The 24,151-nt window shown below is 38.2% G+C and overlaps 1 protein-coding gene across 1 annotated transcript in view; it reads left to right on the plus strand.

Moving 5' to 3' along the window:
• Positions 1–2,699: 2,699 nt before the first annotated feature.
• RIF1 (replication timing regulatory factor 1) overlaps positions 2,700–24,151 on the plus strand; it is a 54,950-nt gene continuing 33,498 nt past the window's right edge. Inside the window, exons 1-14 of the mRNA XM_034785582.1 lie at positions 2,700–2,930; positions 4,558–4,636; positions 5,749–5,845; positions 6,682–6,812; positions 6,903–6,997; positions 9,027–9,216; positions 10,465–10,557; positions 10,660–10,798; positions 15,808–15,959; positions 18,012–18,132; positions 20,368–20,541; positions 20,851–20,961; positions 21,272–21,334; positions 23,289–23,389. Of these exons, the coding sequence (XP_034641473.1) occupies positions 2,824–2,930; positions 4,558–4,636; positions 5,749–5,845; positions 6,682–6,812; positions 6,903–6,997; positions 9,027–9,216; positions 10,465–10,557; positions 10,660–10,798; positions 15,808–15,959; positions 18,012–18,132; positions 20,368–20,541; positions 20,851–20,961; positions 21,272–21,334; positions 23,289–23,389 (1,653 nt within the window). The 5' untranslated portion in view covers positions 2,700–2,823. The remainder of the gene's footprint in view (positions 2,931–4,557; positions 4,637–5,748; positions 5,846–6,681; positions 6,813–6,902; positions 6,998–9,026; positions 9,217–10,464; positions 10,558–10,659; positions 10,799–15,807; positions 15,960–18,011; positions 18,133–20,367; positions 20,542–20,850; positions 20,962–21,271; positions 21,335–23,288; positions 23,390–24,151) is intronic.

The following is a 24,151-nucleotide window of genomic DNA, read 5'->3' on the forward strand; positions in this document are numbered from 1 at the left end:
CTGCAGTTACTATAAGGTAAGTAACCTTATTTCTTGTTAATGACTCATGTGACTCAATGATTTCTTGGTGCCACCTGGCAGAGAGCATAAGAGGTGAATAGAGTTTTACTGGGATCCCCTGAGTCAGATATATGCATAATAATTCACTAAAGGGTGTCATATGAGGTCTCTAATGAGAGCCAGAAGCCAACTGGACCTGGTAATCATAATCATTGTGAAAAGTATGTATGGGTAATATTGAAGGAATTGTGCGTCTATATTGAAAATTATGTCCCTAAGATATTTAACAGGAGGTAACATGTCTCAAACAGGTTCTTTTTAGGAAGGGGTTTTGGAATTTCCTCTGAGACCTTTCCACTTGGTTTATCCAGAACACCTTGTCCAGTTCTCTAGTCATCAGCTTGACTCCGGATTTTGTCACTCAGATTCCTTTATTTGGCATACAGAAAAGCTATGCTGAGCTGATCAGACTCAAGTATAGGGGGTGGGTATAGGGCATATCACATATCCATAGTTACACAGAAAACCTCTTCCTTTATATACATTTACACAATACGTTGCATTTACTATTCTTTGCATCACACGTTTTGGGATTGGTTCCTGCATAGTAACCAAGCCAATCTCTGTGCAGCATACTCTGTCCATGCATTGTCCATGCTCGACTTACTCTTTACCTAATCTCTATATTCCTAACTTATCTTGTTCATTGTTAGTAAATGGTTCCTTGGGTGTTCTCCCATTTATCTTAGCAGGCTCAGACATTCTGTCTTTTTAGCCTGATGACCTATTTACGTATCTTATTAGCACAAACATTCTGTTTTCAGCCTAATGATCTGTTTATCTCCTTAATTCTATCCTCCAAGAAATCAGACCTCCCTCTATATGCTAATTACTCACGTCAGGCAAGGCCTCAGCTATAGGGGGTAACAGATGCTTATATCCCTCTCTGGTCATTCTGTATTATGTGTCTCATGATATGTGTCTTTTTTCCATGCTCAGCCAAATGCTAGTCAAGACACTGTGAAATCTTCAAGAAAGGAAATTTACAGGAAGAAATAAACAGTAGGAGAGCATCCTATGTATGAGTAAAGACAGTGGATTGTTGGGATATATCTGGGAGTGCAGAGGAACATCCTGGGCCTTTCACCCAGGAGGCAAGCTGACAGCGCAATTTGTCTCATAAATGGAAGATCACAGCCAAGCCTGGCTGTAAATCGCTATAAGACATTAAAGTATCTACTTACATAACTCTAGCTTCCAGAATGCTTGTTATGATTTTATATGTAATTGTTTATTACTAATACTCCTTCTTCATATGACTTTAATCTCTATACGTTGTTCAATAAACTTTTACTTGTTTTCACTATAAACATACCTAAGTTGTATGTGTTAGGCAGTGATCTGAGGAGTAATTGGTAAGGTGAAGAGTGAATCTATGAATACTGCAAGTGTCCAGTGGACCAGGGGCTGGACACTCTAAGGAAATGCTGGGAGGGCTCAGGGGTTGGAGTGTGCCAGTCAGCAACCTGTAGCGAGGCAGGGCAGGGTGTGCAAGACTTAGAGAGGAATTCTTGTGTTGCTCGTGGCTGATAGTCAGAAAGATGACCCCTGACAGGCACAAACAAGTCTTCCTCACACTAAGGGGAGGTGGTAGTGAGGTGCCTCAACTCTGGGTACCCCTGGGAAGCACGACAGTGGCATAGTAGACAGGATCTACACCCTGTTTGTTAACCAAACAACCAGAAACTCAAAAACAGTTGATGACTTTTTTTCAGACTTTGCACAGATTTTTGTTGTAAGAATAAATCTGGCAATTTTCACACCAAGCCAGCAATCCTAAAACTGGGTTCCCCTGGAAGATGGTAGACATGGTCAATGTGACGTAGTCCCCACCCATGCTGTTTGATTAATTATTTTCCTGGCCCATAACCCTATCTAGGGTTACCATACATCTGGAAAACTCTCTTGATTTCCTCTTTTTTGAGCCTCCATCCTCTGATAGGGTGGATTTTTCAAATAACAGGCTATGTCCAGGATTTTTTCAGAGCAGATGCTGCAGCTCAGAAAGAGCTGTGATTGGTTTGCTTCCCATTTGGCCCCTCCCTTGCATCAGCAGCTGAGTGCTCCATTCCCTGGCAAGCCACAGTTGCGGGGTTGCACCCACCCAGGCCCCAACTGCCAGGCCTGCAGAGAGGGTCCTGCAGTGAGGCTATGATTGATGGTTGTTGATGCGACCTGGGCTTGCGCCACCAACCCTGCCACCACGACAGGGAGTAACCCCTCCCCCCAGCTTTCTCTCCCCCACCTCCTGCAGTGTCCTCTTTTTGGGAACCTGAAACATGGTAACCCTAAATCCCTTTGCCCCAGATGGCTGAAGTGCCCATTTCCTCTGGCTTGGCTACAGTTACAGGAGCCCCTGGCTGCTGTTCAGAGGTGGATTGCACGCAGCAGCTCACACATCCACCCTACCCCCAACTGGCAGGCCCTCCAAGAGCTGCAGCCAGCCAAGAGGGGTTCAATCCATGACAGAGGAGAAGGAGGGGTCTCGATCGATGACTCGGCGCTCCACCGCAGGCACGGCTGCGCGGGGAAAAGCGCGCGGTGGGAGGGACGGCTCCGCTCGCTATCTCGGCATTCGGCTTCAGGCACCGCCTCTTGCGGCGCTGATTGGCTGGGCAAGTCCAGTCCCGGTCTGTCTGGCGGCGAGTCCCGCGCGCCGCCATCTTAGCCCGGGAGAAAGCGAAGCGGCTGGTGAGGGAGGGGAGCGGGCGCCCAGCCGGGAGGATTCTCTGCTCGCCTGCGTGTCTCTGTCCCTGCAGCACCATGAGCGCTGCCGCCGCCGGCCCCAGCTTGCTGCCCCTGTTGGAGACCCTGGAGGACCCGGCCGCCCCCCTCGGGGAGCTCACGGACGCGCACCTCACCATCGTTAAGTGAGTGCGGCCGCCGCGCCCCGGGCTCCGACAGCCCCCGGGCTGGGGTGACGGGGGGAGGGAGTGCAGCTCCGGCACGGCTGCCTGTCAGGGCCGCGAAGTGATGGGCCGGAGGGGCGGGCTCTGCCCTGGGCTCACTCACGTGCGCCCGCCTGGGAGAGGATGCGGGAGCCGCGCGTGTGCAACAGGTGTGAGAGCGGCTGTGTGTGTGGGTAGTGGGGTGCTCCAGGTGACGGTGAGCGGGAGTGTGTGTCAGGGAGGTTGTGGGCATGACTGGAAGCGTGTGTGTGCAGCCACACGCTGAGCTACTGGCATGGTGCATCGAGTGTGGGGAATCTGTGTGCACCCTATTGAAGGCAAGGGGGCATATTGGATACAGCCTCAGCGATACCACTGTCAGCAAATACCAAAGGCACACTCATGCACGGACAAATTCAAGCACATTTTTAGTTGGAGGTCGGAGGCAGGGAATAGCTGCAAAGTTTAGAAATATTTGTCCATTTCGCAGATGGGCTTTTGCCTTTGTCCTTTAACTAGCTCCAAATTTCACTAGAAATGAATCGACAAGTGTCATGCCTCTTGAGGTCAATGTGCTTTTCTGGTTAGAAAAGCTCAGTTTTTGTATTGTTGGATCCTTCATGATTTCTGTAATATCATATTTTATCAAAGTGTTTACTTGATGACAGCCTGTTTAACTAAGTTACTGTAGCACCTGGAGAGCCCATTTGAGAATTGGGGACCCATTATGTAGGTACTGTACAAATAAATACAAAGACAACATCCCTTCCCTGAAGTTACTCCTGGGGAAAATCAAATAGGCCTTAATCCTGCAGACACCTATAGGTAGGCGTCTTTATGCAATTAACTTTAATGAGACTGCTCTATGCTTAGGTGTTTGCAGGAGTGGGGCCATAATGGAGAGAGAGAAAATGGAATGCTGCTAACTTAACTCTTCACAAGAAACGATTCCTCGGAGTTGCCTTTGGTGATCCCACTTAGGAAAAAAGCTGTTTCTCTTTTAAGAAACTATTCACACATGGCTCAAATTGTGACTATTAAAATTTACTGGCTCAGTTATGATGTGGGACCTTTACATTTAGGGTTCAATCTTCCATTCAGATAGTTGGTGAGGATCACTAGCTATTGTGTATGCATATTCTTTCTAATACTTGGAGCTCAAACTCAAAGTTTGATGTTAGTTTTAAAAAAAGTAATACTAATTTTTCTTTAACTCTTTTTGGTGTATGGTTTTGTAAAGTTTGTTTGATTTTCAGTAGCAATTTCAATTTAGTAGTTGATTAATCTCTAGTTGTTTAGCAGCAAGAGTAGCAAAATATAAAATACACTAATATCCTGTATTCACAATACAGCGATGGGCTATATTAGTCATTCTGAATGGTCACAGGCTTAAGTATAGACTTGTAATGTTTAAAGATGTGATTTTTCTTTTTCTTTCCCCAACACTTGAGTGCTATGTTTCAACTATTTTTTTAAGATGTTCATGAAACTGTAACCTTTAGTTAAAAAATAAATAATTTGACAGTATTTTAATATAAACCTTATCGTAGGAATAAAATGTTTTATATTTGTAAATATGACTTATTTTTTTTCTCTCTGCTTCTTGGAGTCGCCTGACTGGAGAGGAAGGAAAAGAATTCACTGCAGATGTTGGAAAACACTTTCCTCGACTTTGTAAAGTATTTAAGGTATGTGGTGTGTTCTCTAAAGTTAATTTTGCTGTACAAGGCTCAGTAAATAAAAGAACCAAAGCTTAAGTCAAGATCTGGGTTCAGTGTGAGGCTGAATTAAACACTGAGCTAATTTAATTTGCAGTCAAGCTGGGTGAGGAAGTAGCCTAATTTTGACCTTGTAAGTTAAAGTATCCAGTAAATAGTATTCTCCTGGCTTTTCCTTCACATCATGGAGATTGTATCTTATTTTACTACAGAAAGATTAGTTTCTTCAGGTTTACTTCTTGACTACAAAATGGCTTGCAGCAAACGTTTCTTGGATGCAAAGGTGTGGTTGTGAGGCATGAATGTCTTGCGGTGCAGTCAGGTCGAGTTGTTTTTTGCAGTAAGGGCTCACTGTCTGTTATGATTGTTATAACCAATACTTTAAAAAAAAATTTAAATCTAAAAAGCAACCCCTACTTATCCATGCCACTTCTCTGATGCATCCCACAGTAGGCTGGCACTAGTAATCATAACAACTAAGAATAATGTAATCTGGGATGTCAGTGTGTAGTGCATAATGGATGGAATGATTTCAGAATTTTAAGATGTCTGTATCTTTCTTTGTAGTGAATACCCCTATAACCTGAGTAGTGGAGATCATTAAGATATTGCTGATGTAATATAAAGTTATTTGCAGGTCATTTTATTCAGACTTCCTTTCTTGGTAACCAGTTCATCTCTATTTTAATTATGTAAAGCTTATTTTATTCAAAATACAATAATAAAAAAATGGATGATTGTTCCCCATTTATGTAAAAATCATTTCAGTGCAGATTCTTGGATGTTTTGGAACTTAATTCAATAACAAGTGTCCAGATTTACAGGTGACAGAAGTGTCTTGAAAACCCCAACTAGGTTTTGTAGTTTTAGGTGTGACTTTGTGCTGTAGAAGCTAGACATATTTTTTCAGTTTGCATTTAGATATAAGATTTCATTAAGCATGGGATTTTTTTTTATTCTGTGTTCCATTTCATTGACTTAATCATAACTCAGGTAAGCAGCTACACAGTACATAATCATACTTTGTAATTAGTGATACGACTTGGAGTTTTAATGTCTTTTTTTGTTTTGTTTTTTTGCAGGCACACATTTCTAGTCAGAACTCAGAGCTGAGCAGTGCAGCACTACAAGCTTTAGGATTTTGTGTCTTTAACTCAAAGATTACCTCTGAATTATCTGGTAAAAAAAAAATATTACTAGAACTCCTTCTGTTACCTTGATTTTGAAATGTGCCCTAATCTGTTTCTTTAATTCTAGATTAAAATTAGGAATTTTCAGGGAACGAGGCAGAGATTTGTAAGTAAAATGTTGGAATTAATTGATGAGTTGGTTCCAGGTGATGGGAACAGCTTGCCCTGTGGTATAGACAGAATGTAATTAATTCATTGCTCCCAAACTCTCTCAAACTTTACATTATATCATATCATCACATTAATAATGCTGAACATTATCTTTCTTCCAGAGTGCTGTACAAACAGCCGCTTCACTTTCAGCTTTGCTTCTGTTAATGGTTAAAACCATGTAGAGCCTGGGATGGGCATACAATATCAACAAAACAGTGAAATTGACTATGGCTAAAGTGGTACCAATTGCACAGTGTTTAAAAAAAACAAACAAACAAAAAAAAACAACCCTGGAAAATTAAAGAGACATTGTGTAGTCTTTGGTGTTTCTTGTAATAGATACATTTTTCAGATAGAAATTTGACTTTCAAGTTTATACTGTTTCAGTTTTCTATAGTGCTAATGTAGATGGCAACTATATGTACTATTCTACACGTTTTTGCCTATTGGTAGTCTATTTTAGTTGCTCTTTATTGGAAAGTTTATTTATATTTAATATAGTTAAAATGTTAGTTACATTTTTATGGGTTTTGGAATTGCGTAGCTGGTCCTGTATTAATGTTTGATACTCCCAAGCCAAAGTTTCTTGTGTGACCTAAAAGCTTTCTAAGAAAATGAATAGAATTTGTGAAAACATAATTTGAATGCCATATATTCTGTTCTGCTTTTTAGCAACTGAAATACAAGAGTTACTTTCAACAGTGAACAGTATTGCTGTAAAAACTTCAGACAAGAATACACGCACTCGAGCCCTTTGGGTAATCTCTAAGCAGACCTTTCCTTCTGAAATTGTTGGGAAGGAGGTGAGCTTCTTAACTCCTTTTTTTTTTTTTTTTCCCTCCTCTAATTTAAAAAGAGACAATTTAGTTAACCTCGTCCCATTGTTTCTTCAGGTACCCAGTATAATTTCTACACTAGAAACCATACTTACTAAAGGAGATGTATATTCCATGGCTGTTGAATATGAAGCACTAAATGTTGTCATACGGTACGTGAACTGTAATGCTAAATGTTTAAAACAGATATTGAGTCTCTGGAAAAGCCCATTTGAAAAAAGAATCTGTTGGAGGCACTATAGTTGACCTACTTTAAAATTGTTAAACATGCTAAGTAATGTTCTCAATGTTGTCTGTATATATTTAAAAAAAATCAGTATGATAAAGTCAGGTTTTTTTATGAACTGTATCATAACTACTTATGCTTTTTCTGAAGCCTGCTGGACCATTTAATTTGCAAAATGTCTTCCCAGACCTATAATGTCATCACTGATTTTGATGTGGAAAGGGACATAGTCAGATAAAAATATTCATTGCTACCATTTTTAACAACTTAAGTTACTAAACTTTTTTTAATCTATTCTACGTTATATAATTGTTTTTGTTTTTTTCCCTACACCTTTTAGTCACCTTGAAAAACTAAGCTAAATTCAGTGAGATGTTTCCAGCATTGCATGGGAATGTTTACATCCAAAAACTTGTTTTAAGTTCATTACAGTATTTATTATGATACTGTTTTGTACTAGTTTTTAATTACAAAGCCTACATTTTAGGATTAAAACTTATTGAGTGGGTTCCTCCCATTGGCATTGTTGGAAATAATAGAAATAGTAGATTTTATCATCAACACTGAGTGAATTTAATGTTCCTGAGAGTGAAGAATTAAGATCGTTGGCTTAAAGCTGGCATGTTAGGCTCATTGTAAAATACTCTTACCATCTCTACTAATGGACTGCAATCCTGATGTCCCAGTCATGGTCCTTTATGGAGCAGAGACAAATTACACAGTTGCACCGAACTATGTGTGTGTGCACGCAAGTTCAGTCTCGTAGTCTTTATTTCGCTTGAGACCTAATTAGTTTGATTTAAGTTCTCTAGAGTAGTGTTTCTGAATGACCGGTCCATGGACTGGCACCGGTCTCTGAGCTCTCCCTGTCACACTTTAGGAGGGCAGCAAGCTGGTCCCTGGTATCAAAAAGATTGATAGAAACAGTCTCCAAACTGTGTCAGGGAGACCTTGGGGGCCAATGTCAGTCCACAGTCTGGGCATTGAGAAACACTGCTCTAGAGCAAACTGGCTAGTTCACTTAAGTCCCTATGTTGTTTGGCCCTTCCAAAATAAACCTTGTAAAGTAGAGAATAATAGTTACTACTTGCTACATTTTCCTGATGTATGGGAAGCAATTCTGGCTTTAGTTGAGACAGTTCAGTGTGTACTTGTTAAAGACAAACATTTGACTCAGTAATTTTTGAATATTTACCTACTGTTATTACAAGGAATACCTCAGAGTACTCTAACTGAAAAGTTAGAGGTTTTTTTCTCTCTGTTTATATTGTATATTTGGCAATATTGTGGGCATTGTTAATTTAATTTGCATAATTCATTTTTCCCCTTGGGGGTGTGTGCGTCTTTCACACAGCAGTAGAGAGGATAGCTCTCTATTGGACAAAAGCTCTCACTAGGAAAATGTGATTGTAAAATTGGCAGATATCCTCAGAGGTTGCAGGTGTATAGACCCAAAATTAAATGTAACTTAAAAATAATTGACTAGGTTTCAAGTTGAAGGTCATCTTTTAACAAGGACACCTGTTCAGAGGTCCTTCAGACTAGTTTTCTTTCCCTTTTAACTTAATTGAAAATTACTTCTGTATAGTATTATCTGCTGCTTTGGGTTATACCATTAGGAACTGGAATCTTAACTTGAACAAAACAAGTTCAGAGGAAGTTGTTCAGAATAAATTTCTCTTTGGTTTTTATCATCTTGGTCAGGCTTTTTGACAGAAGTATCTGAATTGGTACTTCAGTGATATACTGATATGTAGAGTTTTACTGAATTAGATTTTCAAAGTGTAATTCAAATTTATTAGAAAATGTTTTGAACAGCGTTTTGTTAGTGCATAATACATCTGAATTATAACTGCATATTTTAATAACACTAGCTAAAGTTATTTTTGTTAAGCCCAGCAGTAAGTATAGTGGTTCTATATGTAGTTAATACGTGTGTGCTTTGTTGAACTCAGTCTAATGGAACAGACTCCAACCCAAATGGGAGAAGAGGCTGTGAGGTGGGCAAAGCTGATCATTCCTATGGTCGTCCATTCAGCTCATAAGGTGCAGTTACGAGGTGCTGCTGCATTGGAGATGGGAATGCCATTGTTACTTCAGAAACAGCAGGAAGTGGCAATCATAACTGAACATCTTATGACTACTGTAAGTGGAAAGTGCTTTTAAAAACTTCTTTCCCTCAGGATTTTAGAGAAGCTGTGAGACTTCTAGCAATGTTTTCTTTTATGCTCTTAAAATATCATTTCACTTTCTGAATTACCCTATGTACTTGTCTCTGCAACCTTGACTGGAAGGCCATTTCATACTATGATTTTTTTCAAAGGATCTGTTAACGTGAATTTGGTTCACGGAAGGTAATAGTGATAGAACTGAAGGCATATTCAGCTTGGACAGTGAATAGAAGTGCAAGCTTTCTTAGTGTCCCAGTATGCTTCCACACAGTTTTGAAGGGGACGCTGTCTCCATACCCATTCATTCTTTGATTTGTCTGCTGAGAGTACCAATGAAAGTATTAAGAACTGAGATCATCAGCTAACTTTTCCTAACTCAGTAGTCAAATGGTGGCAACCTATTTTGGCTGTTATCAACATATGCTGGATTTGAACCAGTACCTCGTAGATGAATGGCTCTATCATATTACCAGTCACTTTAGCCAGCCTTGCAAAATTCTATTTGTCCAGTGTGAGTAAAGTATCTTCAGTTTTTTTCTATCATCATTAAGATTAAAGGGAAAATGAATTAATTTTGTGCCCAGATTGTAAACTTTCATGACAGTTTTGCAAGACTGCCTAAGCCTTATAGAAATCATTTCAAGCTCTTTGGGGGGCAACGGCTATGTTTTTATTGTGTGTGTTCAGGGCCTATTATGATGGGGTCTTGGTCAATGACTAGTTAAATAATTGCCCACTATTTCTATATTAAGTTATATATTAGAAATGGAAAAGGACTGTGTGAGGTCTGCTGGTCTATTCTACTGCATAGTCAAGAGAGAGAACTAGTTTTTTTTTTTTTTTTTTAAATGGGCTTGATTGCAGCACTGTGGCCTGGTTGGCTGCTGTAATTTTCATAGACCCATGGGCCTGTCTAAGTCGCTCCAGGGACGACTTCAGCCCCAGAGCAACCCAGCATCTGGAAGATGCAAAGGGGACTTAAAGCTACTATATTCCCTCCTACACCTCTGGTGACCTGCAAGTTTTGTGCTGCGCCTCTAAAAGGTTCTTTAGAAGTAGTACAGTTAAATCCCACGCTGGAGTCACTTCCTTTTAACTCTTGTCAATATAGTGCATCTGTGTTTTATAAATTGTATTTAACTTAATCTTCAGTACAAAACTTGTAGGTCATTCTGTGTATTTCACTGCATAAGAAAATATAACAATCTTTTCTTGTCTTCAGAAAGTAATTTCAGAACTCCAAAAGTTATTTTCTGCAAAAAATGAGACCTATGTGTTGAAATTGTGGCCTTTGTTTGTCAAGCTACTTGGAAAGGTAAGCAGAAGAGCAATAACTTTACTATTTAAGGTTCCATGACAATAGATACTGACAGTGTAAATGCTTCATTGTATAAAAACAGTATTATTTTACCTTTAGACACTCCATCGTAGTGGCAGTTTTATCAACTCATTGTTGCAACTGGAAGAACTTGGATTCCGTAGTGGATCACCAGTGGTAAAGAAAATAGCCTTCATTGCATGGAAGAGTCTGATAGATAATTTTGCTTTGAATCCAGGTAGATAAAAATATATTAAACAACTTAAGTTTAATGTCGAGCTAACCAGGAGAAAGGAAAACACTTATTTTACCCATCGTAATCTGGTAGCGCTCAACTATGTACAGGTTAAATATGATCTCTCTAAAAATGCACATTTCTACTGATTAATGGTTCTTTCTTAGCTCAGTCTTGCTGCACGGTAGAATTACTAAAGTTAAACTTTTTTTTCATAGTAGTTTAATTGGGCCAAGCACAGATAGCAATGAGATAGGACACACAAGGTTACACTACAGTTCTTTATTTTGTGCTACATGGATTTATTACCGGGAACCGTGGTCAAGGAATCTGAAGATTGAGAAATTACTTCTGTAATCAGTACTGAGACTTAAACAAGCCTGTTTAAGTTCAGCATGCATCCTGACTACTTTATAAAAGATCCTTTGCGAGATTGGACCGTACTCTCCGGGATACTTATTCCAAAGGAAAATGAGGAGACAAAAATGGAAGTTTCTTAAATTAGTAAAATTTAATTTAAATTCTCACTGAAGTTTTTATTCCCCACCCTCATTATTAGACTTGGCAGAATTCAATTTTTTTAATAATCTGTTTGGATAATATTGATTATTTTTAAGCCTTTATTTTTATTGATTTAAATTTTCACAGTTGCAGGAGATTATGGGGGTCTGACAACAATTATTTAATTATAGTGACGCTGAGATTCAAAATGTTAAAGCTTTATAACAGTTAAAACACACATTGTCAACATCCCATGTCAAAATATACAAAGTAAATATCCTTATATCAGACTCCTAAGTTTTCAATAGCATTTTTCTTACTTTGCCTACAAGTTTTGATGGTTGTACATGGAAGTAGTTTTTTGTCGATTTATGTATATATGATAAAATGGACATTTACCAGGAAAAAGCTAATCCTTCCAAGGCTATTTAAAATAGATCATGTAGCACTGTTTTAGTTCTGCTAAAGAAATAACAGATAGGATTATTGGTGGTAACATTTTCCTGTACAAATAAGGAATCTAAGTTAAAGTCCTAGCATTCTGTGGTTCTGTAGCATACAGTATTTATCCCATACTAGTGAAATGACTAAATACCTCTTCTCTGTTCTTTTGCATGCTTTTATGTGGAGTCAAGAAAAAACTGTCTGGATTTGCTTTGACACTTTTCCAGAGTATAAAGACTAATTAAACTGGGAAGTTAAAGCTGTGTGAGAAATAACTAATAGCCAAGCCATGCAGATACTTCACTGCTATTGTGAACGTTTGTGACCTCAGACATATCTATATCTAATTTAAGATCTGTCAGCCTGATGCAGTTGCTAAAATGTACAAGTAGAGTTTATTCATTGTCTTTTCCTATTACAATGTCAAATGTTGATAGAATGACTTTTTTTCCTTTCCACATCCAACAAGAGTAGATCTTCTCCCTCCAGGCATCTACTGGAGTTAAGATAGCTTGGGGAAACACCTGCCATTTCCAGGAGCTCATTAGAAAGCTCTGTTTGTAGAACAACCAGCAATGCAGCACTACCCTACTAACCACTCTTTTTCGAATTAACAACTTTACCTATTAGCCAGTAATCTATAACGAGTTGCAGCATATTTTCACTTTAATATTTGAAATTCTGGAGCTCTCCCTTTGTTTACAGACACCATATGGAGGGCTCCACACTGTCCTCATCTTACCTGAGTGGTGGTGGGTGATGCTGAAGCAGCCAGGGAAGGCCCACTCCAAATACAGTGAGGTGCTCTCAGCACAGCACTCTTCTTATAGTGTTGCTAATGCTGTATTTGGCAGGTTCTGTCTTTGAGCCTGGTCAGCCCTGAACCCTGATGCTGTTTTACCTTGGCTGGCAAGTCTTTTTGTCCTGTTTCAACATGCTGAACATGATATTCAAGCTAAGGAGTGAATCCTGGTTCTCTCCCCTTTTCCTTCTTTATTGGATGCTAGAGTTGAAGGGACCTGGCTATTTCTAAGGCTATGTCTACACTACCACCCTGAATCGGCGGGTAGAAATCGACCTCTCGGGGATCGGTTTATCGCGTCCCGTTGGGACGCGACAATCGATCCCCAAATCGGCGCTCTTACTCCACCAGCGGAGGTGGGAGTAAGCGCTGTCGACAGAAAGCCGCAGAAGTCGATTTTGCCGCCGTCCTCACAGCGGGGTAAGTCAGCTGCGATACGTTGAATTCAGCTACGCTATTCTGAATTTGCGTATCTTAAATCGACTCCCCCCTGTAGTGTAGATGTACCCTAAAACAATTCCTCTAAAAACCAGTTGCAAACAGGTGCTAGTGAGTACTGCAACTTGAATCTATTTCCAAATTTGAGCTAGTAAAAATATTTCAGAAAAGTGGAGGACAGTTGCCTGACAAATATGGTGATAAAATAATGGAGAGTTTTCCAGTGTAAGGGTTTATAAATCTTTACCACGAGATAATAAATCCAACATTTTGAGGGTAGCATGATTGTTTTTTCAAGACAGATGTTGCAGAAGCCTCCTTGGCAAAATCCCACTTGATTTTTCCTAAAAGAGGCACCCTTAGGAAAAACTTGGACTCTGGCTTTTCAATCCCTATAGCTTTGATGGGGTAACCATTAACATTATATGAGCTCTAGAGGACATTTTTTATGTTCATATTCAAGATCTCTTCCGTAGAGACTCCCATGTTCGCATCTTGAGCTATGAAATTCTACACCACTGATGGATGGTATATATTGCTCTTCCGTTGGAAAGTAGACAAGCAGTTATGCAATTCTGCTTTGTGAAAAACTTGAAATGAGATGCCTATTTGGAGAAAAGCTCGAGAAAATAATGACAGATTCCATAGACAACTGTTACATCTTTTCCACTGTTGATGAAGACGGGGCTCACAAGGTTTGCTCCGATGCATCCTGAAAATATTCTGAGATGATGATCAGGTTAAACGGGAATAAATTATGGAATCCAAACAGAGGCCTAGCCGGACAGGAATGACTGCCCATCTTCCTCCATCGCCAATTACTACTGGAGGAGTATCTTATAATAGATCTTCCTTCATCTACCAGTGGATCCATGGGACAGGTCTGCCACAGACATGCACTTGCACTATAATCAGTCTGTCTGTGTGTAGTCTAGAAATAATCTAGAGCTCTCCCTTCCTACTCCTCAGCCTTACTGGCATAATATCTATAGAAATCTTCATCTGAGGTGACTAAAGATATTTTTATTAAAATATTGGACACTACATTGTTTTGTGAGCAAGATCAAAGTTACCTTCTCAAGTGATAAGCACAACAAGAGAACAAATATCGCTGCTACTTGAAACACAGATGACTTATGCCATTCCTTTAGGTTGGGGAACACATAATGACTCTCATGTTGTCTGTGGCACTTAGACACAGACACAAGGCTACAACTTCAGGCTTCATATTTTCCTACTTTCCCTCAAGTACATCCTGTTAATGTTAGATAGCAATCACTATTTCTTTTTATGGCACCCAAAGTATATTGCGTTTAGAAATTCTTGCCCTGAATCTCTTGGTTTTAGAGTTTAATCCCAAATAGAAAAAGGATTATGGGATTGGGAGACAGCCATAAGGAATTGAGCAATAGAGTTAGAATAAGGTTAGCAGTCATTCTAATTTCTTTGGTTAACGGGTTCTATAATATGGGTCTAGCTCCTTTTGGAAATTGCCTCCCTTTCTCAAGAGATTGCTCCAACAGTTTAATTGTTTCAGCAGAATGTAGCTGTGATCAAATCTTCCAAGTACAGAGAGAGAGATTCTCAGGTTGCTAGGGCTATTTCCATAGAAGGCTTTAAATAATAGGACAGAGATCTTGAACTGGATACTGCATTCAAGAATGAGCTAGTGCACGAAGTGGAGCATTGATACACTATATGATCATCAGAGCCTTACTTCCAAAGTTTCAACATCATCTCTCTCAAATTCTGCTGCCCACAAATGGACCTTTCCATATTTTCTCAAATAAAAGTTGAGCACGTGTTCTAGGGGGAGATAAGTCCAGCAGCCCTGAACACTTTTACATGCTTTGTTCCTCAGTGCATTGCTGAGTAAGTCAGGTTTCTTCTTTTCATTCTATATGTATCCAAAATAAAAGAGCAGCTACAGTGTGAACTGGATGTCTGTCGAACCTTCAGAGCATAGATTAGCTGTACCAGAGATTTTTGGGCTGTGCTCTTTCATCCAAATTACAGAGGTCAAATAGCTTCAATTCAGTATATCCACATGACTTTGATAATACATCAAGAAAACATATACCAATATTGGCAACCCAGCTCAATATTGACCTTTTAGAGTGAGCTGAATGCTTTGTTTCCAGGAGAAGAAATATGCAGTTATAACTTAAGCCCCGATTCACACCTTCATTAGGCATAAATTAGATTTTGTTTTTCTCCTATTCCTTCAGGAGACAACTCCCCTAAGCATTCATTGCATAAATTATCCCTATTAGTTAAATCCTAATTTTTCAGGGTTATGTGTGTTTTTTAATACCATTTCCTTTTCCATTTTCCTTGATTTGTCATTGCTGTATCGAAGTCTTGCCAAATCTGTGATTCAGATAAGAGGGGGATTCCTTATTAGGTAATTTCTTTTCTACCATTTAACATCTGCTAATTTGGATCATTTATCAAAACTAGCTTTTCTATACTTGAATTCTTTTCTTCCAGGATTTGTATGGAAAAGCTATTTTTCCTTCCTTTTATTCCTCTTTGAGTATTTTTTAACAAAATTACTCTTTCAGTGTTAACTGCTAAACAGTTTCAGAAGTACTTGTTCTGGCAGTCTCCTGGTGGAAAATGGAAATGAGTTTTTCCTGCCGACTATATTGGTGGGACTGAGTACCTAGAAAATGTTCTGATGGAGGAGACTGACTCTTGCTGAATTAGTGAATGTGTTAATTGAAAGAAAAGAACCTAACAGTTTAGAAATTTCCCTTTTTATTGTGTTGCAAAATAATTTAGACTTTTTATTGCATCTTTTAAAATGTGTTCTTTGTTCCTCAAGAGATATTGTGCAGTGCAAAAAGGTTGAAATTGCTAATGCAGCCATTGAGCTCTATCCATGTAAGAACAGAGGCTTTGGCACTAACGAAACTGGAGGTCTGGTGGTATTTACTGGTGAGACTTGGACCTCAGCTGCCTGCCAACTTTGAACAGGTAACTAATGCAAATAATTTTAGCATAGTAGTTGAGCCTATGTTTTGTTCATGTAAAACTGAAACTTGCTTTATGATTATCTTCTTTCGGTACCTGTTTATCTGGACTCTCTGTAATCTGTAGCCATAAAACAATTATTAAAAGGATACTGTCACTCTTGTACACTCCAAACCTGACATGCTTCCAAAAATTTAAGCTGGTAGGTCAATATAAAAGAACAATTTGTACTAATGGTACACATGGAGCTCTAAATTAACTATCAAGAGGAATTACCTGAAAATAACTGTGGACTGCTCAGTTAAATCCTCTACTCAGTACACACCAATAGTCAGACAAAATATGCTTTCTATAAGGAATAAAATGGAAAATATTGACATAAGATTTTCACTGAATAAATCAGCTCTCCTACAACATTGTGTTCGGTTCTCATCATCCTGCCTCTACATAGAAGATTTTCCAGATGAAAAGAGACTGGAAAGATCAGGATTTGTTAGCTTGGAAAATGTAAGAGGGGATATAAAAAAAATTAACAGTATAGCAAAGGTAGATCAGGCACTTCTGTTGTCCTTGCTCAGAAGACACAAAGAGGCATTCAGTGGACAAATAGAAAATACATCTAGTATTTGGCAGCCTGTTTATAAATTAGTACTCTTAGCAAGGAGCAGTAGTTACCCTGATCTTTGTGATATGCATTTATTCTCCGTTAACTTCTATCTGAAATAAGAGCTGCCATACTTTGTCAGTGATGGCTTGACTTGCTCAGTATCTTGTCTCCAACAGTGGCCTGTACCAGAGCTTCAGGGGAGTGTACAGAACAGGACAGTTATGAAGCAATCCACCCCTATCTTCCATTCGCAGCTTCTGGTAGTCAGATGTTAACGGTTGCCCTGAGCATGGTTACATCCCTGACCACCTTGCCATTAATGGACCTATACTCCATGAACTTATTCATTTCTTTTTCAAAGTTTAAAAGGACACTCTATTTAAAATTCAAATAGATTTCAAGTAAATAGTAGTTTTATGTATTATCTCTGCTCTTGAGTCTTCCTGCTAGTTTTTATGGGTTTATAATCACAGCTGCCTACTTTTTCTATAGACTCATGCAAACAAACACAATTGACTAGTGTCACATTCACAACGAAAAAGACCATTTAAAAAAAAAATCTTTCAATTATAGTGATGCAGGTGTTGTTTGTAACAGTAGGTAAAGAATTTTATGTTTAAGAACAGTGAAGTTGGTGTTTTAATGTCTTCATTTTCACCTATAAAGCCCTAAATGATTTGGGCTTTCACTACATGGAGAGTGACAGTCTCTCAAGTGATACTGCAGCAGTTGTGATAGAGTGGAGTCAAGTTTACAGCCCCCTAGTCAAAAAGGGATTGGACTGATGTATTATTTTTGCGGGATTTACTCTCTATATCCAGTTGAGCATGGACTTGGTGGACCTGCAAGACCTACAGGTTGATTTAGTGGTAGTGATGGGGTGAGGCTTGTTCTGGAATTAGTCAGGCTTTTCAGTTAGGTTAATTTTAACACCTTTTTGACATGTTTTGACTGACACTAGTAATGCACCTAGAGACTTTGGTAGATATAACTGGAAAACTACTTAAATAATAGTGTAATTGGACTGAGCACAAACTGCTAGCACTGGGTTTCATAATTCTATCAAATTATATTCCAGGATGTGATTAACTGAAAATCTTACTTATTGAGCTATGCTTTTGATCTACCTTTTTAATATAGAAAAGATTAGAAAAACATATGAAACAACTGCAAACTGCACGGTCTCAGTAACATCTCATTTGAAATTATTTAACTTTCATTTGGTGATGACATTATTGAAAATTTTACTGATTTGGTTAGTCCTTAAAATGAAACTGCTATATATTAGAAATAACTTTAAAACAAGTAGTTTACAGAGCAGTTTAGTCTTTGTATGATTCCACTTTCTTCTCATAAAAGGTATAATGCAGATTTGAGACTAAATGTACTCTTTTATTCCTCTTCATGTGTGTCCTACACACTATCATTGAGGTTTGGTGTCTTTGCAGGTTTGTGTTCCATTAATCCAAAGCACTTTAAGTGTAGATTCTTCTGTTGTACCTCAAGGAACTCCCTCTCGTGCAGCAGCCAATCAGAGTTTAGCCACCGCAACATCTGCACAGAAATCAGGTACAAGATAAGCCCTGCTTCCAAATATAATTCAAATGCTGGAACTAAGTTTAAAATAAACTTAAGTGTTAATTGAGGATCAATAGCAAACAATATATTGATACTGCACATTCTTATCAGTCTACTGGTATAGAGTAATTTAGTAGCTAGTTAAACCAAGAAAACTGTGTTTTAAGCCTACAAAACTTATTCAAATCCATGAATGCGGGAAAGAATTCCTTGGTGCACTGCATTGTTCCTAGATATTGCAAGTATTCTTTGTCCCGTCTCTGTAAATGTTATTTTATATTTATACATGATTAAGTTACATTTGTTCATTTGCATACTGTGTGGTATTCTTGTCAGCCATAAGCAGATTCATCAGGGACCTCATTAGATCTCTTATGTGTATACCATGATGTAATTTGGATGAATGGTTGCCAATGATGGAATAAACAATGCTCAGTTCTAAATTACTTTCACGTTTACGTCTAGTTAAACCATTCATTTAACCTTAACATGTCATTCTTTTTAGTAGCTCTAAGTGTTGTATAAATCTCTATCTCAGTTGAGGCTTTTTTAAAAACAAGTGGACTTTAAACTTTAAGATTATGTAAAATAGTTTTAGTTGCAATAGAATGGAGGATAAAACATGTGACCTTCTAAAAATTGTTCTAAGATGTATAGTTAAGTGATATGCAGAATTAAACTTGCATGCTTAAATATTAGGGATGAATGCTTCAAATTACAGCATCAAAGCACCAGTCTGTCTATTCTTTTCTCTTTTCCAGATCCGCTAAGAGCAGAATCTTTTTCCCTCCCATATCTCTCCTCTACCCCAACGCCCCAATCACCAGCTTCTTTGCATGGGAAACCTTTCCTTTCCCCAGTATGCGTTTGGTTGGTATATCACAGCTATTAATAATATTAGACTGGAGTCTGCCTATTAGTGGTAAGGCAAGTCTAACTTGGAAACATAGAGGTCTGATCATTGACAGTCTTAAGTCTTATAAAACGGTAAATATATTTTCCTATCCACTATAGGCAGACTTCACCCTTAAACAATGATAAATGATGTATCTGATTTTTACAAGCAGACTTTGTGCTGGTTGGTAGGGAGGAGTCATATGGAAGGGAAATGAAAACTAAGTATGAGGCATAGGAAGAGAATAGATTCTCTTTAGACCTGGAAAACAAGACAGACAAAAATACATGTTAAAAGTGACACATCTGTCAAAAAGGCAGATTTTTGTTTTTTAATGGGCTAAAATAACTTTTTGAAAAATTGTTCAAAAATTAATCTTGAGCTAAAACCTCAAGGTAAGCAGTCCTGAAGTAAACTTCTATAGTGTTATAGTTGGGACCCTATCAAATTCACAGCCATGAAAAATGAGTCACAGACCCTGAAATCTGGTCTCTTTTGTGCTTTTACCCTCTACTATACAGATTTCATGGGGGAGACCAGCATTTCTCTGATTGGGGGTCCTGGCCTAAAAGGGAGTTGGCGGGGGGGGTCGCGGTATTGCCACCCTTACTTGTGCTCTGCCTTCAGAGCTGAGTGGCCAGAGTGTGGCGGCTGCTGACTGAGGGCCCAGCTCTATAGGCAGGAGCCTAGACGTAAGGGTGGTAATTCCATACCATGCCATCCTTACTTCTGCTCTGCTGCTGGTGGTGGCTCTGCCTTCGGAGCTGGACTCCTGGCCAGCTGCCCAGTTCTGGAGGCAGTGCCACTGCCAGGAGCAGCCCTGAAGTAAGGGTAGCAGTACCATAAGCCCCCCACAAGTTCTTTTTGGGTCAGGACCCCTACAATTACAACACCTGACATTTCAGATTTAAATAGCTGAAATCATGAAATTAAGATTTTTAAAATCTTATGACTGTGAAATTGACCAAAATGGACTGTGAATTTGGTAGGGCCTATACCTAGTATAAACTCCTTTAAATAAAGGATTCTAATGGAAACTCTGATAGTTTCTTAAATAAAGCATTGCTAGTAGGTACTTACTATAATGGAAATTTTTGGTGAGCAAGACCATTGCTTTGTGGCTAAAACACAAAGCTGGGAGTCCGGAGATTTGGGTTGTATTCCTGGCTTTACCACAGTGTTAAGTCTGAAAACGTTCTCTTTGCCCATTTGTAAACTTGTCAGACTTAATTTTTATATATTATTTGGATCTGTGTTCTTTTTGTTTAAAAGTGGCTCATTTGAATGTAGTTATCATATAGTCACAAGAATTGTGTTATTCTTTTCCTTAGGTTCTTATCCATTTGGAAGTCCAGTCACTCCAAGGATAAACTTGAATTCTAGTGCATCAGGAATCGTAGTGATCCCCTCAATTCAACTTTTGGGAATTGAAATGCTGCTTCACTTCTTGATGGGACCAGAAGTTTTGGCTTTTTCTAAGCAAACCAAACTTGTACTTAGTCTAGGTATTTGCACTACATTTTTCAAAGCACTCTTGATTCAGAGGATAGTTTGAAGTGATTACTTTGTATTTTCTATATTTTGCTAAACCTAAAGATGTACATAATAGATAAGATACTTTAAAATAATTAATTGTAGATCCTAATCTTAATATTAGGAGCTGTTTTTATCATGTGTTAATATAGAACACTTAAAGAACCCACTGTACTTGATTTTTTCTTTTAGGCTATCTCTTGAAAACTCTTGACTGTAAAAAAAAAAAAAAAAAAAAATCCACATGCAGTATGTCAGATTTGTTTTCTGTTTTCTTCTAGAGCCTCTTCAATATCCATTGATCAGTAGCCCTTCTTTTTTTTGTAAGCATGCCAGCACACTCATAAATGCAGTTCAGGAAGGCTTCATTGCAATTGGAAAAGAGGTTCCAGGTAAAAATTTCATGATGAAATAACCTTTTTATTTTGTGCAGTAATTTTGAGATGAAGAGAAATAGAATTAAAAAGTGGGGGAAAGAGGATTTTTAATAGAGTAATAATGAAAGTATTAAAATAGCATTTTTCTTATCGACATATCCAGTTTTGTGTTTGTGACCTTTTCACGTATGGGTTGTAACATTACATTTTAAATTCATTTCAAAGTCCATAATTTAACACCTGTTTTCTGTGTGCATTGCTATTTCTTTGGCTCGGTATTCTTCACTGACTTCTGTGAATGGAAATTTCACTTTTTGTTTTGCAGATGCCATGCTAAATATTATATGGAAGCATATGATTGGTTTTGTGAAATCAGCTATTGAATCAGGTAATAACGTTTATTTCATATCTGTTATTGGTGACCAAAACATGAGTTTTTTTGGAGGAAGGTTCTGCTCCTGAAAGTATTTGGCTATTCAGTAAAATCCTTCGTAAAAACCCATAGGACACTTATAAGATGCAATCTAATTTTGTACAATATATGCATATACAATATGTATGCAAAAGGGACTAAACTGTGCCACTTTTGTAATGAAGTCCTCCTCGTGAGTAAGGGTTATGCAGCCTAGCCCCATAATAAGGGTATGCATCATAAGGATTACATATCATATATTAAAAATTGAAAACATCAAAATGTGAGGATACCAAAATCATCTCCAGGTGGTCTTATTGCTGTATGTCTTGTCATCTCTCAGTCCATTTCCTCCATTATATTTTTTATATCATGTCTTAGATTACATTTTTCTTAAACAGGGTTGAATGATTTATATCAAGGCGATTTTAAATTACTTAAATTTGATTTTAAAAAAAATCACTTATTTGAGTCAGGTGGGGCTCTTTAAAACTAATTTTAAAACTTGGGCTATTGCAGCTTTAGATTAAAATTTGTAATGAACTAAGTTGTAAATGCTGTCTTTTTTAGAATCCCATTACTGGTGTAGGGTATCTTATCTCAATTTTACAAAACTCTGCTGCTATAGGCAAAAACAAAAACACTGAAAATATTAAGTCCCCGATCCTGCAAACATTTAAGCAGGTATGTAACCTTACTTACACAAATAACTCCATTGAAGTCAACAGGACTACTTGTGGTTAAAGTTAAGCATTTGTCTAAATGTTTGCAGCATTAGGAGCTAAAATTGTATTTTAAATATATGCTTTTCTTAGTGGCATGAAATCTGTCATTTCAAAACAAAATTGCTTCAGTGTTAACAGTGAGAAGTTTAGACTTTAGTACATTTTTTAAAAGTTCATAACATTATTAGTTTTTTACTTTTTTAAAAAAGGAGCCGAAACTTAGCCTCACAAACCCATATTTATGCAATTTCTAATGGAATTTTTGAAAAGTACACCTCCACCTCGATATAACGCTGTGCTCCGGAGCTAAAAAATCTTACCGCGTTATAGGTGAAACCGCGTGATATCGAACTTGCTTTGATCCGCCAGAGTGCGCAGCTCCTTGCCCCCTCCCACCCCCCCGAAGCACTGCTTTACCGTGTTATATCCAAATTCATGTTATATCGGGTCTCATTATATTGGGGTAGAGGTGTACCTAAGCAGTTTAGGAGCATAAATTTCATTAACTTCACACTGCAAATGCTGATGGAAGAGTTGTAGCCTGGTCAAAGCATTTCAGTTTTCTTGACTTGCAGAGGTTCAATATGTCAGAAAGTGATGGTTGCAAGTATAACAGAAGCTGCTATTTGCTTATCAATTTTTTTACTTTCTGATGCACTCACAGTGAATATAAGATCTTGGCTATGTCTTTTTCAGCATAGATGAACATTTAAGTGTGAATTTTTAAGTAGAGACAATCCTTCTGTCAAATCTGAAATTCTAAAAGGAAACTGAAAGACAAGTACAAAACATCCACACTAGCAATTTAAGACTACAAAATGGGAAGAAAGTAAAGAATTTGTAGATCTGATTTAAATTTAAAAAATAATTTTAATCCACTCTGCTCTGCAGAGACATTGTCTCTCAATTATTTAGTAAAGTACCTAGCACACTTACAAAATATTATGTTATTTATAATCTGTTTCTCTGGACAGTTCATTGCATATCTTCAAAATAGCAGGAGAGTGGAACTGAAAATTGACATAAGGTGCTCCGGTCCACGTTATGTATTGATTTTTTCAGAAAAATGTCCTTGCCTTAAGATTCATTTAGTTGCAGTAAAAATAATTTTTAAATGATGATCACATTAATCATCGCTTTGTTCTGCAAACTCTTGTAGCTTTATCTCTGGCTTGATCATGCTTTTTACTTTTATTTTTTTTTAGGCAATAAGAAAGAGAGGCAAGGTTCAGAAATGTTAACGGTATTATTACAGGCCTTAAAAAACATAGTTACCTCAAGCACACTTCCTGTTCAGAAAACATTGGTAAGTTTTTATTTTATTTTATTAAACCTGTAATTTCTTATGTACTGCTAAGTAGATACCATTGTGACGGGTTGGGTCACAGAAACCCCCTTGGAACGGCCACCTGATGTGCCTAGACTACCTCTCAGCCAGTTTTCCCTGGCAGCTTGGGACTTCAGTACACCTCTACCCCTATATAACGCTGTCCTCGGGAGCCAAAAAAATCTTACTGCGTTATCGAACTTGCTTTGATCCGCCAGCGTGCACGGGCTTGCCCCCCTGGTGTACTGCTTTACCACGTTATATCCGAATTCGTGTGATATTGGGTCACGTTATATCGGGGTAGAGGTGTACCTTGCCTTGTTTGAGCCAGACACGCTTGCCTGCTGCGATCACAGATTCAAGTCTGAACCACATCCCCCCACAAGCTGCAAGTTTAACTGAAAACAGTGTAAGAAGTGCTCCTGTCTCAAGCACTTAGATACCCAGCTCCCAATGGGGTCCAAACCCCAAATAAATCCGTTTTATTCTGTTTAAAGCTTATACAGGGTAAACTCATGAATTGTTCGCCCTCTATAACCGCGATAGGGAGAGATGCACAGCTGTTTGCATGCGCCCCCCCTCCGCCGAGGTATTCATACTTACTCTGGGTTAATTGATAAGTAAAAAGTGATTTTATTAAATACAAAAAGTAGGATTTAAGTGGTTTCAAGTAAAGACAGACAGACAACAAAGTAAATTACCAAATAAAATAAAACACGCAAGTCTAAGCCTAATACAGTA

Source organism: Trachemys scripta, chromosome 11, assembly GCF_013100865.1.
Source record: "Trachemys scripta elegans isolate TJP31775 chromosome 11, CAS_Tse_1.0, whole genome shotgun sequence".
NCBI classification, from domain to species: Eukaryota; Metazoa; Chordata; order Testudines; family Emydidae; genus Trachemys; species Trachemys scripta.